The sequence below is a fragment of the Lates calcarifer genome, linkage group LG23 (assembly GCF_001640805.2).
Source record: "Lates calcarifer isolate ASB-BC8 linkage group LG23, TLL_Latcal_v3, whole genome shotgun sequence".
NCBI lineage: Eukaryota > Metazoa > Chordata > Actinopteri > Centropomidae > Lates > Lates calcarifer.
In genome coordinates, this window is record NC_066855.1 from 6,521,173 (window position 1) to 6,539,690 (window position 18,518).

Genomic DNA, 18,518 nt, shown 5'->3' on the forward strand with positions numbered 1-18,518 from the left:
GTGTTTTACCCTCTCTGAAGAGAAAACAGGCTGAGAGAAGCCTTTGCTGATGTTGGAAATTAGTGAAAGGAAGCTTTAACCTGCCATCTCGTCAGATTGTAGAGGAGCTTCTGTTTTGCCTCCACACACACTCTCATACACACACACACATACACATATACACACACATAGAGCCTAAGTGGGTGACTTATCCCTGCAAGACCCCAGCTACAAAAACAAGAGAGGTTATTGTTGTTCTTTTAATGCAAATGCATGTAAAAAAAATCTGCTTTTAGACAAGCAGAGGCCATATTTTTCACAACTGAATGAGCTTTCCATTTAAGTTTCTGTTTGTTGTACATGGTCTTTCTGAAACTGTATTTTCAAAGTGACTTTTAAGGCAAAAAAATCCCACGATTAAATGTCCCGCTGTAGCTCCTGAGGGACAAAAAACTGCAAAATGCTCAAGTATGTAAGAGTCTGTCATTTAGTTTTTATTTCATAGCACAAACAAAGGTAAAGATGTGTACTTTTGGTTGAAAATTTAATCACAAATATAACATCAAACCATCTGTGTTCAGCAGCAGACAAATGAGATTTCTGACAACACAACATATTTGGTGAAATTCAATAATGCTTAAAGATGTCTACAGGGGCAAAAGTGCAGTCTTGATGACTTACCCTGTTTGTCCCAGCTGTGTCTGTTTGTATTTATCCCTGAGAAACAAACTCGAGAAAGGGCTCTGTGCTTGCCCCCCCCCAACTAAAACATCCAGACGGGTGCTTAAAATAACCCGGTTTTTAGGGATGACCGGGCGAGAACATGCAAAGAGGTTTCAGAATCGAATATGGAAAGAAAGCAAACAGAAATAGAGCACTGAATCTTGCGTCACCAATTTGTGCAATTCAGCAGAGCTGTGATGATAAGTACAGGGTGGCTTGTGTTGAGATAAGTGAGTGAGATGGCTCAGATGTCTGTCTGTCTAGATGTCTGTCTGCATGACCCAGAAGTCTCACATAACAGGAAATTTCACTCTGCTGATAAAAGAACTACAACAATTGGGGTAATGTGAAGCTGCTGTTGCACAAAGACAAAGGGAGCATGCACAGCTAAAAATGATTTTAAAGCTGAGGTTCAGCATTTTGGTAAATACCCTTATTTTGTGTCTAGTAGAGAGTGACATGACAAGATAAATAAATACCACTCACGTCTGTCATTAAATATAAACCTACAGCCAGCACCCTGGTTAACTTAGCTTAGCACTGCAAACAAAAATATGATTTTATGGGAATTAAACACAACATATAATGTGTTCATGACTGGGTGTTAGAGGTACTGATTGGTTGATTTTTCTGATTTTCTTAACAGTCAGGCTGGCTTTTTCTCCCCGTCTCCAGTCTTTATGCTAAGCTAAGCTAACTGACTGCTGCCTAGCTCATGTTTAGTATTTCCAAAAAGTAAAAACAGTGTCTTCAAGAAGATATGGTATTAGTAAGAGATGGACCAAACATCAGGAACTATAAGCAGAGTTTGGAGTGAACCTAACAGAATAAGAAAAAAGCTAAAAGCAAGAGAAAGACCATGTGGGGGAAAAGACAGTACATACACTGCAGAAAAGACAGTGCAGTATATATCACAGGCCTGTTCTGCAGGAGAAAAATCCTAAAACCACAGTATTTATTTAACATATGTAACAGATAGATTAAATTTAGAACTCCATAAAACAAGAGGAAAGGGGGAAAACATTGTCCAAGTTTGTATTTTCACATATATCTGACTGAACAGGTAGGTAGCTCATTTTTCCTTCCAGATGCTGTGCACCCAGCCCTGTGTTGCCAGTCTGCTACCACACCTGGGGGATTATAGGTAAATCTGCAGTGGATGCATCTCTTGGAAAAAGGAATAAGTAAAACAGAAGAAAGAAATGAAGAACAGGCTTTTTAGCTCCAGGTTCAGAAAACAATTTTCAGAAATATGTAGTAGAGTTTACAGAGCAGTATCATCAAGGCATTTCTGACATTCCTCCTTCAAAAAACATTAAAAGCAGTGAGATGAATCGATGGGAGTCTTTTTAACATCCTTTCTGACCTCTCAGTGGTCAGTCCACATGAATTGGCAGCTACAGGAAAAGCCTCTTCCATGTCTAAGCCACAAGAGCACAGTGTGGCAGCACAACGCTGAGTATAAAGGGACAAGGTCACAATTAAGCGACAGAGACAGAGATAGGATGAAGAAGCTCATCAGAGGGAGAGATCAAGAGAAATACAAGCAGCAGTTAAGACGAAACAAGAAAAGAAGAAAGAGGGAAAGACATGCAAATACACAAATGAAAGAAATCATTTTTTTTCCCATCATATGTGTCTAAAATAGAATGGCAGTAGTCCTCTCTGTATCCCTCTTTCATTATCCCTTCCCATCAATCACGCTTTTCTGGAGAACTGCAGCCTGACCATGGCGCGCTGTAGCCACAGCACCTGAGACGAAAGGAAGTGGAACTGCGCCGTCACATTCCTCCAGCATCGATCCAGCCTTTTATAGCCACGTGTGCTGACCAGTATTTTTGTGGTAGCCACTATTGGATGTCCTCAAACCTAGACCAGCAACGACAATAAATACTCCTGCTATAGAAGATTTATATAATACATTGAAAATAAAATAGTGCTGTCTTGAACTAGGTAGAGCACCAGTAAGAGAAAATGTAGGTGGAGAGCTAATGAAATCGTGGGGGAAAGTAGTCATTGCAGCAGCAAAAACTAGAGCGTTTTCTGAGTCCAAGTAAGGCTTTGTAACTTTTGCTGAACAGCAGCCACTTTACGTCACAAGCAAAAATAGCTAGGTAATGGTATCTTAAAATGATAATGCAAAAATTTGTAGTTTTACAGCAGCGCAAGTACCAAAAAGTCATAAAGTCAGCAAACTGTCAGCAAATCCACCAAGTGCACTGAATTCAGCAAGGGTGTGTTTTATTGTTTAGAAGTTAAACTTATCATTTGTAAGAGGAAGAATGTGTCTCTTCCTCTTTCAAAAGGCGTTACATTCTGTTGCTCTGAGTTGCTACATCCTAGAGGACAAGCTACTGTGACAGTTTGATACTTCATTTGCATGTTTTTTGCATTCTTTCTAAACAACAGATTAAATAGTTAAAGGATGAGTTTGACATTTTGGGAAATGTGGTTATAGGCTTTTTGCCAGGAGTTCTGTTAGATTATTAATACCACTCATGTCTGTCCAACTCAAGAAATAGTTCAACATTTTGGGAATTGCTCTTCTTTACATACCAGTCTCTTTTCTTGGTTACCTCACAGGGAGGACAAGACTCCAGGAAGACTCTGCATCTTGCCATTAAATAGCCCAGCACATAACCCCCCATCAAACCACAACTTATCCTTTAATTAGGAGATGTAACATTTTAATTAGGAATTTTGTGTTTTTTTAAGGCCTTTTTTTTTTTGTTTTTTGTTTTAAACTGCGCCTGGCTGGCTGCTCCCCCCGTTTCCAGTCTTTATGCTAGGCTAAGATAGTTGGCTGTTGATTGTGGCTTCATATTTACCATACAGACATGAGAGTGGTATCAATATTCTCATCAAACAAAAAGGCATTTCCTAAAATGCTGAACTATTTCTTTAAGTTTGATTAGTTAACTTATGTAATTTTTGGTATCTTTTAAGAAAGATGCAATTAAAAAGATGAAATAGATTAATAATTTCTTATTATAGTCACTCGGGCACAAATAGAACACAAAGATCAGGTATTCATCAAAGCAGCAGGAGAAAAAAAAAGAATGGAAAGGATTCAGTAATCAGTACAAAACTCACCTGCAGGACCAGAGTGTGATGAGGCGAACTCAGCCAATCAACAGTGATTGCTGTGGTCACTGTCATCAAACAGGCGTCTCCTCTCACGGCATGAAGCTACCGTCTGGCACAGGTCGTCGCACAGATACTGACACACACCGATGCACACATGATGGTTGAATGAACATGCATGGAGGGATGGAAAGAAGACAACTGAGATGAGAATGACAAGTGTATGTGTGAGTGGTTTCAACATCCACAGTGTTTACACTCATCAGCAGCTGGTTGTGTGTTTGCAGGTTACCATGGGTTGCTGAGGTTGCTCGTGGTCGTTCTCTGCTGGGCTGCTGCACGAAGCTGAAGTGGATGACAGGAGACAACATTAAGTGAGTTATAATGTGCGTGTCTGCCTGGGTGTGGTTGCAGAGAGAGCACAGTTAATCGCTTATTTTGGCAACTTCTGAGCAACGGGCAGACTGTGAAAGGAAAGTGTAGGAAATGTCTTGCAGATACACACTCACACACAGCCACGCACACACACACAAACACACACAAACCTTGAGCATTTTAAAAATTCTGGCCCGTGTCTCTGGAGCAGAACATTGCCCAAATGTTCCCAAGCTGAGCTCCAGACTTCAGAGGAGGAGAATGTGAAGAATGCTCTGACTCTTCTCTTCATAATGTGGTGAAATTGGACATGATTGAATCAGAGTATCAGGTTTAATTAGCTTGGAAGGCCATCCTGACCTGTGCGTTTAACCCCTTTTTATGGATATCTCAAGCGGCAGCTACACACACACACACACACACTACTGCACACGTAGATAGGATTCTGACAAAAGTGGTAATTACTGGAAGGGACATTCCCAGCATGAAGCCAAATGGGGCTGGAGCAGACCTGGGTCAGGGAGAGGATATCTGTGTGTGTGTGTGTGTAAAACACCTGTTTGCACTGAGTAGTTACCTTGAGGACTGCATTTTTCCTGTGAAGTTTGACTGCTGCTAAGGTCATGTGCTCGACCTTTGACCTTGTCAGGCCCCACACTGTCACTTTCTGTCCTCTCCTCATCTGCGTCTTCCCTCAGGTTGTCCTGCGTCTCCCTGTGGTTGTCAGAATCAAAGGATATCACCCTTTGCTGCAGGGAATCCACTTGTGCAAACACAGAGCTATTTACTTTAGATAGAGCTTTCCCCAGCTTGGGCTTGTGTCAAGGTCCTGACACTAGACAGGACTCGGATCAGTGATCATCTGTTGGATGATGTTTTGTCACAGAGTCCGATATCTGTGAGGGTGTTTGTTGTTAGATCTGATTTAAACCAGAGCTGTAGCTGTTCTCCATCTCTGTGGTGTAGCTGGCCTGCCCTTGAGTACTCTGCGTGCTCCTTCCCTGTATGTGTGTGTGTGTGTGTGTGTGTGTGTGTGCACGCGCGTGCATTTTAGGACTGCTTTATTGGGTAAATTAAAACAGACAATATAATTCCAACATATGCAAGATCTCAACCTCATGGATGTACAAGTTAATAAAAGCTCACAGAGAAATTCCACTTTGATTAGCTGTTAAAAAAAACACATCTGAATGGTTCTAGGTGTTCGTGGTAAAATTAGGCTACAAAGAATTTAAAGGATAATTCCAGTTTGTTACAACTTGGGTGTTATTTTAGTCGTTGTGGCTGTTAATTCCTATTAGTAACAATAAGATTAAACTGACTAAGTAAATGCTGAAATAATGGCTGAGATCTGGGATTGTGGCAAAGTTAATGGGGCATGAAACACAGGAACTCAGACGATTATACAGGTTCTAAGCAGTCCCCATTGTCAGCCGAACTTATTCGAAGGCAAACATTTAGTTTCCAGACAAGCTTCCTTCCTCCCGATAATTTAGCTAAACAGTTGTTTACTCATGTTTACAATCAGTCAGACTGTCTGAACACTCAAGTTTCTCTCCCCATCAGACATCATTGTAGAGATGCTGAGCTGCTGTCAGATCATAATATTACTTTGTTGATGTACAAGTTGATACAAGTGTCTTAGGATATATCTTGTCTAATTATGTACATATGGGCTTTGTTGATGCACATTTGGAAAATTACACTTTTTTCAAAGCTCCTGAATCCTAATCATTTCTCAGTTACATTAAAACATCATGACTAAATAGGCAGGAATCAACATTAAAGTCAGGGGAAAAAATCCTTATTATTATTTCTTGTGAAAACTGCACTGTCATCAGAGTTGGTGACAGTTTTTGATTCAAATGTTGCTAAATCCTGATTGGTGTACTGAAATATGAGACTCAACTGAGTAGATTGAAAAAAAATAGATCTCCAGGGTCTAAACATATTTAATAGTAGATATATCATTCTCTGATTAGTTAATGTTTAGACCAAAAAAAATCTGATTTATACAAAATTTAAGTGAGAGCTACAGCAAAGACATGAATGGTGTCTAGCAGTGGGTGGTTGACCAATCAGGACTCTTAGACCACTAACATTTTCTCTCTCACTCTCTTCCTTAAACACACACATATGCACTAAATCACCATAACCAGCAATTTAAATTTCAATACAATCACCCATGTGGTACGTCTTCATTCAGAGTGGTCAGCTGCGTGTCCTGACAAGCGTTAAACCATAATGTTAATGACATAATGATTTTGCTCGTCAGTGAGCCTCATATATTCAGATGTATATTTATGTGTTTAAGCCTGTGCTGACTCTATCTTTCACTGTGACTGCACTTTTTTGTCCTCTTAAAATGAAATTACTTTGGACAGCTCTCTCCGTTATGGTCCATGTTAACCAACATGTGACAGAAATACAGACAAGCACACAGCAAAGGTCCGAGCCAAGCCAGAGTTTATGACCTTTAACCAAAACTGAAGTTTCTATTAAAGACTCAAACGGCTGTGGAAACAACGAGGGAAGTGTCTTTTGGACTCAACCATGATGCGTCCCTCTACACAGCATTCTGTATATTAGATATAATTTAGGGCTCACTGTTGACAACATTGCATGTCCTGTATCTGATACTGGCAGCCTTGATACGCCTGGTACATTCTGCTACCCGTTGAGCAGAACTGAATGATCTAATCCCAAAAAAGACTGCCATGTTTATACACGTCATCCTCAAAATTTGAACTGTATAATCGAATATGCTTCAGAGCAGCATGTGTGCAGCCATATTTAGCATTTATGGCCGTCATGGCCACGATGCTCCAACTATGGAAGAGTTAGCAAGCCGCTGACAAACACAGGGAGTCAATCTGTTAACCCTCAGTGCTCAGTATGTTTGAAAAAAGAAGTGTTTAGATTTTGTCATGTTTAATTTCCCCCCTGTTGTGATATTGTTTCATGTATCTAAACATAGTTTTATCATGGATGCACTCATGACGGTCACTCAACGTACTGCTGATTCCAAGCTCTCTCTGAATAGTTTTCATTCTTCCTGTTATTTGAGATATACTCATAAACTCACGTCCGGTAAGTAGCTGCATCAGTGATATTCCACATCACCTCCCGTCCAAAAGATCCCACATGATCTCCGTCCTTTGTCCACAGTCCAGCTGAACCGTCAGCCGAGGCTGTGAGGACGAACAGTCTGTCAGCCACCTCGAGGACTTCCACACTTACTAACTCTCTCTTATGTGCCTTCCAACACTGCAGCAGAGTAGGCCGTTCACAGACTGTCTGTGTAGAAAGAGAATACTATAAATACATGAGGATTTACAGTACACATTGTATTTTTTTCTTGATTTCACTCCAGCTCACCTCATGTTGGATGTCCAGTGCATAGTGAGAGATGTCCCATATCTGAAGCCAGCCTGCTGTGTCTCCTGAGACCAGGATTGTGTTTTTAGGTTGATCTGAGCTCAGGCTCAACACACGCACACCTGGCTGCTCTGGAGCATAAAACTGACCTGGGATAATGAGAATTGTAAGAATGCAGTTTTCCAAATGTAAGTAAATCAAGTGAAATCTAGATGAATTTTTGTTTCTCTAAGGTTTTATGAGCGGTTCCACAGGGAGTACAGTTGGTTCACATGAGTCGCATGCAAGCAAATCTATTTATATTCAGATTTCGTGCCATTTCAAGAAAAACGTTTTGACTTAAATGACAAATGTGCTTTTGAGACAAATTGCTACCTTTTAATGCTTTCTGTTATGTCACATATTTCCTTGTTATGTCACGATCTCAAATTCCTCTCTGCTAGAAAAATGCATGGACACATATACAGACCAATGCAAACACACACACACACACACACACACACACACATACAAATGCGCACTGGATCACTCGTACTCACAGATACACACATGCTCGCTCATACACATATGCAGTGGTCACAGTGCATGAATCCCACACCACTAAACACAGATGGGATCTGGAAAGAGACATAGTTGTGGGCTGCCAGGAATGGTACAGGCAGGAGGCCAAGTTGACAGTTCAGCCTGACTGTCACTGCTCTAGCTGTTTGTAAATCCATCTTAAGGGAGGATCATTAAAACTGACGGATGCTTGTCAACTGCTCGTACACTTTAGTGCTTCCACCTCCCTTATACCATTAGAGATCTGTTTTAAATTTATGTATCTTAACTTTGTATCCATTTATTTTTTCTGAAAGGCCCTTTTTTTTTACTCACCATAAGTCTGTGTCTGTCCGGTGACACTCCAGAAGGACAGACAGCCAGCCTGCGATGACACCAGGACACCTCTGTTTCTTAACTTTCTGTTGCCAGCTCGATGCTGAAGGAACAAGAGGCTGTCCACAGGGGGCACCGAGTCGCACAAGCTGGGCAACAAAATAGACAAAAACAAAACAACAGAAAGAACAGAAAGTATAGGTTGGCTCCCACTAAGGGTGCAGTTCTAAAATAATGAACCACCATAATTTTGGCTCATGGAAAACAGCGTCTGTTACTGATGATTATGTACTGTAGGAAACATTTGGTTTCCTAGATCTTTGCTATCTTTACATTAAGAGCCACAATAGAAACAAGTGAAAGTAAATTGTTGCCAATTGATAGAAAAATTAGAAAAACAACTATACTGATCAGTGCTTGATCGTTTAAATCAGTTTTTCAAACAAAATTGATTTGTCTACTGTGATAATAAACTGAATATCTGTGGGTTTTGGACTGTTGGTTGGATAGAAACAAGCAATTTGACAACACCCTGGGACTTAAGAAATTACAATGCATATTTTTCACAAATAACTAGAAGATTAATCTAAAATTAAATTAACTTCAATTAAATTAACAGCAGTCCTTTGTTTTGTTATCGTAGAGTGTGAAGTAATTAATAAAGAGTGCTGGGGTACAGCACTGAGATGCATGTCTCGCCTTGTGTTCAACAAAATCTCATTTTCAATATATGAAAATATATAAACAAATGAACACACGAACGTCTGTTAATTGGTGTTTATGATATTATAAGTGATAGATGAAGGGATGAGTCAGTCTTTGTCTCTCTCATAATGAGTTCACATTGCCACACCAAGGCATGGTTGTGTCTCCTTACCCTGCCTGTGCCTCTCCCTGCAGGTGGAGCAGTGGTCCTTGTGTCTCCAGCCTCCATATGATGACCTCTCCATCATGGCTTGCTGTGGCAACGACCCCCAGAGTAGAGCAGTGACACACGGCCAGGATGTCTGACTTATGGACGCCGCCGGACTTCCATGACATGTCCGCTCTCACATACAGGTCCTAGGGAAACATTTATTTGAATATCAGCAGTTTAAATAGTTTTGTGCGAACGTAGGGAAGATTTTCCACAAAAACAAAGTGAAATGTTGTCTTTGGTCTTTAATGTGTGCATGGGCCTTGCTGGTTGTAATTGTGAAACTCACTTCTCACTGTTTGACAGTTTAGAAATGGTCTAAAATAACATCTAATTGTTTGTGTTGCCTTGTGGAAAGCAGCTCTATTTCCTTCTCTGGTTTACTGATTTTGTTTACACCTCTGGGCAAGAATGTTGAGGTCAGCTCTTTGAAATGGACTGGAAGCTCAGCACGGTGGATGTCACAGAAATACTGGTGCAGATGTCTTGCATGGCACAAATGTCTTTGATCTCACCAGGTGGATGTGTAAATGTAATCATATTTTAGGTAATTCACTGATATCAAGTCATTCCTAAGCAGTTTGGACCCAAAATGTTTTCTCAAAAACCTGGCTCTGCAGACACAGGAGGCTTTAGAATGAGGAACATTAGGACTGCGGCATCAAGAATTTGCTGGACAAGCATAAATACTGAATGTTGCTACTGTAGTCTTTAAGGGATGAATTTAACCACAGCACAGATGGTACTTAAAGGTTGAGAGGTAAAAAACACAGGAATTTGAGGTGTGATAATATGCATGTCTGCAGACACAGACTTTTGTCTCACACTGCAGTTCATTCTGGTGTTTATACTGACCCTGGCAATACTTCATCTTTAAATGCGTAGGTGAGTGTGGGTTATTATCTGTACTAACTGTAATCATGTTTTTTACTAACAATACAGAAACATTCAAAGTCGATCAAATACGTTTTGTGCTGCTATTGCAGGAAATATTTTCTGAGGATAATTTGGTTTTAAGTCTGTATCAGGTTAGTCACCATGGTGACAGCTGTTTGTATGGGACTCATCATCCTGCGTTTAACATCTGGGGAAGAAGTTGTGGAAGAGCAAATGTTTCAAGGCTAAGACACTGGTTGGGTGACCAGTTTTTTTTTTTAACATCTTGATATATTTATACTTTTTGGTCATTAGTCAACTTCACCTATCAATCAAAAGCTTTTATAAGATATTTGATGCAGTGATTCTGTTTTAGTAGATGGTACTCCCTCCTTGTCTGTCCTATAACGATCTCTGTCAATGCTCGCACTAGTTACACTAGTATTCTTCGATTTTTCCAAACAAGTGGCCATTACTGACAGAAATATGACAAATTACTTCCTGTCCAGGAGCATTTTCCCGCCTGAATCGATCCACCAGACATGGAGGTTTTGCACAAAAAAATGTAAGAATTTCTGGTGTTTTTGTTTTATTTTGTTTGTACTTTTTTCTATGTCAAAATCATGCTGAATGTTCACACTACTACCTCTGGTTTGATATGTAATGCTACGGAGCTATAGTTGTTCAGACTTACAGATGATACAGAGTTGTGCTTTTAGTAGCAATGCATCATGAAAGGAACAGTTTACAAGAAACTTTACAATATATCTTTAATGTTTTACCCTGCCTATCTTTTGTCTTTTAATTAAAAACAATAAAAAGGTAAGACCTGGAAAAGCAGGTTAAAATATAGTTTTGCTGGATCAGTTATAAACAGAAACTCTTCTCCAGTGGTTTTTCACCTTTCAGCAGTGATGCACAGGTGTACTCCAGGACCCTATGACCACACCGAACATCAGAAGTGAAACAGGGCAGTGAAATGCTATTTTTCAGCTTGGTGTTAGGTCACTCTTTAAAGAAAAGTATATTTCTTTATTTGGAGCTGCTGTGGATTATCAGTTTAAAGCAACTTTAATTTTACCTTGGCAGCTGCAATGTCATACTGAGCGATCTGCTGGCTCCATCCCACAGCCAGCAGCTTGTTGTCATGGAGACAGGTCAACCTGGTTACTTCAGAGTTGGTGACAGGCTCCAGCTTGTGCAGGTTAAGGCCATTTAGTAAGTTCCACACCTGCTTGGAGTGGTCAGCAAGAGGGACTACTTATTAACAAACTGAAACTTCCTGTATATAAGTTGCCAGTTTATTGTGTTTTTGTACAAACTGATGGTGACAAGATGAGATTTCGAACCTTAATGGTGCCGTTGCGAGCCCCAGTGATCAGTCTTCTGTGGGAAGAGTCTAGTGTCATGCAGAGGAGTTCATCTTCTCCATGAGCATTTAAGATCTGAAGCCCCCTCCTACCTGTCTCTACGTCCCACAGAGACACAGATGAATCGGCATGTCCAGTCACCACCTGTCTCAGGGTGGGGTTGTACAGAGCACAGGAGAGAGCCGTACCGCTCTGAATTTCTGGTCCAATTCCCGCATCCCCCTCCGTCAGCCATCCGCCCCCTCCTCTCCTTGTTTCGGCCAGACTGAGCAGCGCCAGGTAATCTTTGCATCCCACCACTAAATGAGGCTGTGTCTCTTCAGGAAGAGGAGGACTCAGCAGAAGGAAAGGGAAGTTGCCATGTTCTGGGATTCGACCTGGCTGCAGGCATGGGAAATGCAGGTGGACAGTTTTCAAACAGTGATGTGTGGAAATGTCCCAAACCTTCAGCTCCTGACAAAGACAAAAAAACCCAAAACAAACAATGTACTAGTTAATACACACACATGTAGTCAGGCCAGTTTACTGTGTCTAAGATTCATCTTTAACGACTCACAGCATCTCTGGAGTAACTGAAGATCTGCTCAACAGGTTGATAGATTGCAACATCCAGTATCGTGGCATGGTGACCCAGCAGTGTAGCTACAGGACGTGTGGTCACAAAACGAGTCCACAGTCTGACTGCTCGGTCACAACCACCTGTAACCATCAGCTGCAGAGATTCATTGTAGTCAAAACATTTGGCCCCCTGAGAGAGAGACAAAAAGACCAACAATCACTAAGTTAAGAGACAATGCTCTGGTGTCGACAGAAGTGTAGATGAACTGGTGTTTAATGTCTCTGTATTTTGGAAAATGAAGCAAATCAAGTTAGCTGGTCTCATTAGTTGGCAAGTTTTAAAGGCTGGCTTTGTCGTTAAAATGTCCAGACAGTTAATTGGAGTGTAAAATGACTGGGCTTGTTAAAAAAAAAAAAAAAGCCATTGTGCATAACAGGAAGCATGACCACCCAGTTTAATAATGTTTTGTGCAACAGCATTACTTCTTTTCTCCACAGCTGGTGAAACTGTTGGCCACTTCATGCCAGGTGGGGACAAACTTATAAATGAGTAACTTGACACACATCTCATATTTGTTCTCCTTGATAAAACTGGCTAGGAGTAATTCACTGAGTAAGTTATGTAATATAGCATGTGCCATGCAAGGACCTTCAATGCCTTGACCCACCCAGTTAGGTCAGTGTCACCCAGAGTACTGTGACCGACATGTCGGTATGACCTTGATCCACATCAAAAGTGGGTAACTAGAAAAGTTTTTACACTTTGTTCTCACTCAAGTTCTATGATTCATACACTATGAATCACACTAATAATTACTGAAGGGAATACGTAGTGCATAATAATCTTTAATCCATCATCTGATCAGGCAAATTGACCTTGTGATGTAAGTTACCTGATTCATTTTCCAAATGTACGGCTCCCGCTTTAGTGTCACACTCAAAAAGACCACAGAGGTGGTGTCACTTTCTGAAGATGTCATGATGACATTGGCGCTTGGCTCAAACATCACTCTGTTGATCGGTTCCTGGTGGATGCTGGGGATGTGACGGTAGGATACCAAGGTGCTGTGCTCACCCAGGTCCTGTTGTGAGAATGAATGTTCAAGAGTTGTTTGCATAACTGGAGTGTAATCAACAGGTGTGCGTCATTGCTGTCTGTCTTCTGTGGTTTCTGCTGGGTATTTGCAAGGTAAATTTATCTGCAAATCCAGACACTGAGTTCAGTAATTAAATAGAGGTGAGAGAAAGTAGATAGGTCAAGCTTACGGGGAAAAAGATCCTGTGTGGGCTGTTTGGCTTCTTGGAGGAACTCTTAAAAAAACCTTTAGAGGGGTTCAGGAACCACATCAGGTGGACTCCTCCCTTTTCATCCCCCAGTAGCAGCAGAGGTGAACGCTCTGGACACTTGGAGGGACAACCACATTCATTTAAGTGATTAATCACTTGTTTTCAGAATGAATTCATCCAACATCTCAAAGGAATAGTGACTATACCTGGACGTCATGCCAGTAACAAAGAGCCGTGGGGACACTACGAAACCCTTGGAGCGACAATGAGACAAAAGAGTTTTGTACAGTGAGTCATTTTCATCAGCAATCACTCAGTACAGTTTAGTACATGTTAGCAATCAAATATACCAAATAGGTGGACATCCTCAAATACACTGGCTGTGGAGACATTGACAAAGTGCAAGTCCCTGCAGTCAGTTGCTATGGCAACTTTGTGGACATTGCCCATATACACTGCATCAGTGGTCCAGCCTCTGAACCTCCTTGTGTTGGCCACCTCCTCTGTTGGGTCTCCAGCAAGCTGAGAAATAAATGTAAAAAAAAAAAAAAAGTGCGTGAGAGTGCTGTATTTCCATGCGAATGTAAAAGTGGTACCATGATGTCACTAACCCCAAACGTTTTGAGGATGTGTAGGCTGCTGTTCCAGACAGTGATCTGACCCCCTTTACTGACACTTATATAGCGAAGTGGAGGAGGATGGGAAACAGCAACCACACGCACTGTTGGCTCCCGCTGCAGATGAGTAAATATAATTAATTTTTAAAAGTTAGTGGAGAAAATAAAGTACAACTTGTAGAAAAGTATGTAGAGGGAGTGTATGGAAAAGAAAGTGAACAAACTTAGTATAGAGAGATGGAAAAAATATAGTGAGTAAAGTTTCACACTTATATACCAGTATTATTGATTTGTTAGAGCCTATGTCTAAGATTTAACTGACTTTGGTGAGTCCTAGAAATGGTCAAAAATACAGGCAGACAACAATGCCCTTTCCACCCCAAGCCCCACTACACCACGTGGGCCTTGCCTAGTAAAGACGTCTTGAGATGTCACAATAGGAAAAGTTGTTCATAATAAAAATGGCTTAATTACACTCAGCTGATTCACCTAAAGGCCAAATGTATTGTGCATGCCAGCTCACACTCGCTTTGTTACTGCTTACAGGTGCACTTCAAAAGCACTGAGCCATTTTGATGTAATTAGTAACACCTGTGTGCTTTGTACTGATGAGTCAAAATGCTTGCTGTGCAAAAAAAGCATATAAAATATATAACCTCACCTGGAGATGACTAACAGACTAAGCAATTCCTATTGTTGACCATTAAAGGGCAAGGAAAGCCTGGCTAACACGGCTAGCATGTTAGCAAACGTTTGACAACTTAAGACACACAGCAATATTTTCCTCCCAGTGAAGTCGTATTTCTGGCTACCTGATCAACGTAAGTCTAATATTTACTGTGCTTGTTTCGTTGAATGCCAAATTCTGAAAACAGTATCCATCTTTTTTGCTTAATGTTTGACTCTCTTCAGCTAGCTAGCTGCTAACTTTGGTCTGGTGTTCGGTAGTTAACAGTTAGCAATGTTAGCAGAGCAGAAAGGCTATGCTGTTGACATTGAAGCTAACACTGAACTTGTTTACCAGTGCTAGCACTGAAGCTAACACTTAAGCTGTTTAATAGTGCTAACACTGATACTAACACTTAAGCTGTTTAGCTGTGCTAATACTACAAAGCTACGAAGCTAATACTTAAGTTGTTTTAAATTGTTTAACAATGTTAACACTACTAACACTGAAGCTATCGCTGAAGCCGGTGAAGAATAAGATAAAACTGTACAGTAAACCTTTGGGACTTAAATAATTTGCCAAAGCATCCTACAAAGCTATGTTGATGCTACTCAGTGGTAAAAATAACATTAAAAATGTTGGCTTGCCACTATGAGTGACATCATTAAATGTAATAATTTAATTCAATGTTATGTTATATTTCAATGTGTAAAATGTTATTGATTAATTTAGCTTTAGGTTTAGATAGTTTTGGTGTTGTTATGGTAATTGTAAGAATGTTTGGTTACATTTATTTGTCAGAGATTTGTCAGATTATTTGCAGAGGAGATGCTTTGTACGACTTGATACTTTCCATAAGCACTTGCTGGCAGGGAGGCACATAATGGATGCAGCCTTTGTCTCTACTACTACAGTGATGTTCATACTTGTCCTTAAATATGTCATGAGCTTTAATTACAACAATGCACCATCTCTTCTCAATTTACCAGAGATAGATTGGGGAATTCCTACCTTGTTGTGAGAGCAGTGTCTGATCTGAGGCTGGGAGCGCAGGAGAGCAGCTGTGGGGTTGGAGGCGCGCTCTCGTTCAGTGTACTCCAGAAGCAGGTAAGAACACAGCTGCTGCCATCTCACCTGTCCTGTGCAACTGATATCTACCTGGATATAGAGAAGTCAGAAGTCAGTGCTCCTACATTATCATGACCTGGAAAGCCATCCTGTAACTTTTTGAGTGGCATGATGAGTTCATGCTGATGAAATGTAATGTGTAATGTAGCTTGTGTGTTGTTCTTCAAACACACATCTCTTTATTTCTGTTTACCTCGCTGAAAAATCTCTCAACCCACGTGTCCTCAATATCTGGACCAATCACCGTCCTCAGAACCTCTCGAAACTCTTCAAACTTCATTCCTTGCTCTTCATTTCCTCCCTTCTTCTTTCCACTCCTCCCACTCCGCCTGTTTTCTTGTATCCATGCTCCAGCTTTTGGAGAAGTAAATGCATTTCTCAGGAGCTGCAGGTGTTCGGGGCTCAGTTTCTCTGCAGGACTGACTCCACAGGCTGGATCACTGCAGAGGGGAGTGATAGCAATGATAAAGGAAATTGTTAATTTGTGCAGAAATTGGACAGTTTTCAAGTGTTCATTAACTGAACACCAATTAACGATTGCAAAGGTGCATTTTCCCAGAAATTAAATAGAAAAGATCTTGACTGCCATCAAAGATTGCCATCAGGGATCTCTTTAGCTATTGTATGTCACATTTAATGATTTAGGAGACTTTTCGTGGATTTAGAAGCTGGTGCTACTATTAAAATATTTTGTGAGACATTCCCATTTGTCTTTAGTTCCTCTTAAGTTGGAAACTACTCCTGGTTTTGGTGTCTTTGCAACACTTTTTAAAAATCCTTGTTGGTGAGGTGTAACTGTTTCATTCCATCTCGTCTCTGGTGAAAGGCTCGCTGCAAAATGAATGCAGCGCTCCCAAGTGGCAGCATCGGGACAACACACTACTTATCCATACAAAATTTAAAATCATGTTATGAAGTCTCATACAACATTTATCTAAAGAACACAATAAGTTCTAGTAATATAAGTAAATTGAATTGTGGTCTTAATGTGTGTGCTCTGTGAGTGTTACAAATGAGGAATAAGTGATGAAGGAATAAGTTAGAGATCAAAGTGTTTCTCACCATTAGCAGCTCCTGTGTGGCCCTGTTGCTCAGGGAGACTACAAACTGAAACAATAAGTCACATGTCTCAGCATTGTGAGCTCTTTTCCAGGTCCATCAGGACATGCATGAGTGGTCCTTTACATCATACCCATTTCTCACAATAAACTGTAATGGGACTGTAAAATAATTAAGTAATAAAAATTGAGTGGTTTGCTGAAAGGAGCTGAAAAGCTGCTGTATATGAAGAGTTTGTGGTGAAGCTGTGTAGGGGGAATGGATGGAGAAATTCCTTCCAGTGTCTGGAGTGTTTCAGTGGAGAAAATATGTAAAAAGTCGCTGGGACAGACTGTGATGCTAATGTAAAACTGCAGCTTTGATGTCATATATAAGACTTTAGATAAGTTGCTTTAATAGAGCAGGTAGATGGAAAAATTGATAGATGGCTAGAGGATGGAGGACTGGAGATTGAAACCAACATTTCTTTTTCAGTACTAGCTCATATTTTTGTTTGTATATTATAGCAACTGTACTGAAGTGCAATGCACATAGTACATGCTGCATGCATTAAAAATGGGCTTGTATATGCAACAGCAACAGGCCATATGCAGTTAAATACCATGATAAACTACAGAAAACTCACCAAATCCTGCTGTGTGGTACCTCTGTCTCATAAAGCACCCATGGATTTTTGTTGTTTCTTAAGGTATTCATATTGATAACCTGATCGTCACTGTCTGAATCCCTCTTTAAATTCTTCAAACACCAGATTCTGCTCCATTTTCTTCTGTTGAATTTGTTATCCACTTTTAATCCAGAGTCAGTGTGTCGTGTTCTTTAGGTCCGCAGCCTGGTGACAAACAAAGATGCAGCAGCCACAAGCTCCCTTTGAAAGTGCTGAGGCCAGTCTGCGATCATCATCGTGCTCTGAGTCTAAACATGCAGAGTCTTTGTCTCCATCCCTTACTCCCGTCTTAACAAAGAAAACCCAGTGTACTCAAACAAAGCTTCTTGTACCCAGACAGGAAAGGAATGTCTACGTCCATGGATCAATAAGCCATCCGTCACAAGTGTTTGACCACACCGAAAAAGCAAAGTCAACACATCACTGATGAGAGGACCATGGAGAGATGGGAGTTTCCAAAATAACTGCATGTCTGCTGGGGGTAACAGAGCCACAAACCCCACAGACAAGCCCTCAGTGGGTTAATCATTTAGAGAAGCAAAGTTAGTCTCAAACCAGGAGACGTACAATTGGTAACTTTTGCACAAGGACAGAAGAAGGACTACAGAGAAATGAAATCATAAATTAGCCATTGTCCTGTGCAAACATATTCTAAGTCAAAAAGAGTAAAAGAAACAAGTGTTGGTACTTTGTCATGTTCTTGTAGCCCTGCAGACATCTCTAACTAAAGCAGTTTAATTATTGCCAGGCAACCTGCAGCAGTTTTGCTTACCACGTCAGTAAGCATGAGCTGTCCAGAGTGGCCTCCTACTATGTTTAATGAGGGTACCCAAGTCCCAGTAGAGTCTGGTCTGCTGGGCAATTTCTTGCACTTGCTCTAATATTAGACCTATACACACCTGTGGTCTATACTATAACCAGCTCTACGTAATATCCATATAATTCATGTACTATATTA

General features: G+C 40.7%; 2 protein-coding genes across 2 annotated transcripts in view; one reads left to right on the forward strand and one right to left on the reverse strand.

Annotated features, from left to right (window-relative positions):
* Positions 1–245: 245 nt before the first annotated feature.
* On the reverse strand, positions 246–14,785 carry LOC108875886 (WD repeat-containing protein 49). The gene is made up of 17 exons (XM_051066181.1): positions 14,701–14,785; positions 14,034–14,156; positions 13,773–13,944; positions 13,629–13,675; positions 13,402–13,539; positions 13,029–13,217; positions 12,134–12,325; positions 11,557–12,030; positions 11,289–11,438; positions 9,293–9,477; positions 8,416–8,564; positions 7,540–7,688; positions 7,247–7,458; positions 4,739–4,875; positions 4,079–4,131; positions 3,796–3,922; positions 246–2,571 (listed from the first exon to the last, which is right to left on the reverse strand). The coding sequence occupies exons 3-16, from the start codon at positions 13,870–13,872 to the stop codon at positions 3,833–3,835; spliced, it is 2,265 nt and encodes a 754-aa protein (XP_050922138.1). The 5' UTR covers positions 13,873–13,944; positions 14,034–14,156; positions 14,701–14,785; the 3' UTR covers positions 246–2,571; positions 3,796–3,832.
* LOC108875915 (myoferlin-like) overlaps positions 14,761–18,518 on the forward strand; it is a 29,149-nt gene continuing 25,391 nt past the window's right edge. The window contains 2 exon segments of the mRNA XM_051066183.1: positions 14,761–14,860; positions 15,696–15,813. The gene's annotated coding sequence lies outside the window, so the exon portion shown is untranslated.

Bases quoted from the DNA above. Each gene is read 5' to 3' on its own strand.
- LOC108875886 (XM_051066181.1), bottom strand. From the start codon at position 13,872: ATGGGCAATGTCCACAAAGTTGCCATAGCAACTGACTGCAGGGACTTG. The intron at 13,540-13,628 runs GTATAGTCACTA...TGTCCCTCCAAG, and splicing joins GTTACTGGCATGACGTCCAG to TGTCCAGAGCGTTCACCTCT. The intron at 11,439-11,556 runs GTTCGAAATCTC...CACTCCAAGCAG, and splicing joins CTCGCAACGGCACCATTAAG to GTGTGGAACTTACTAAATGG.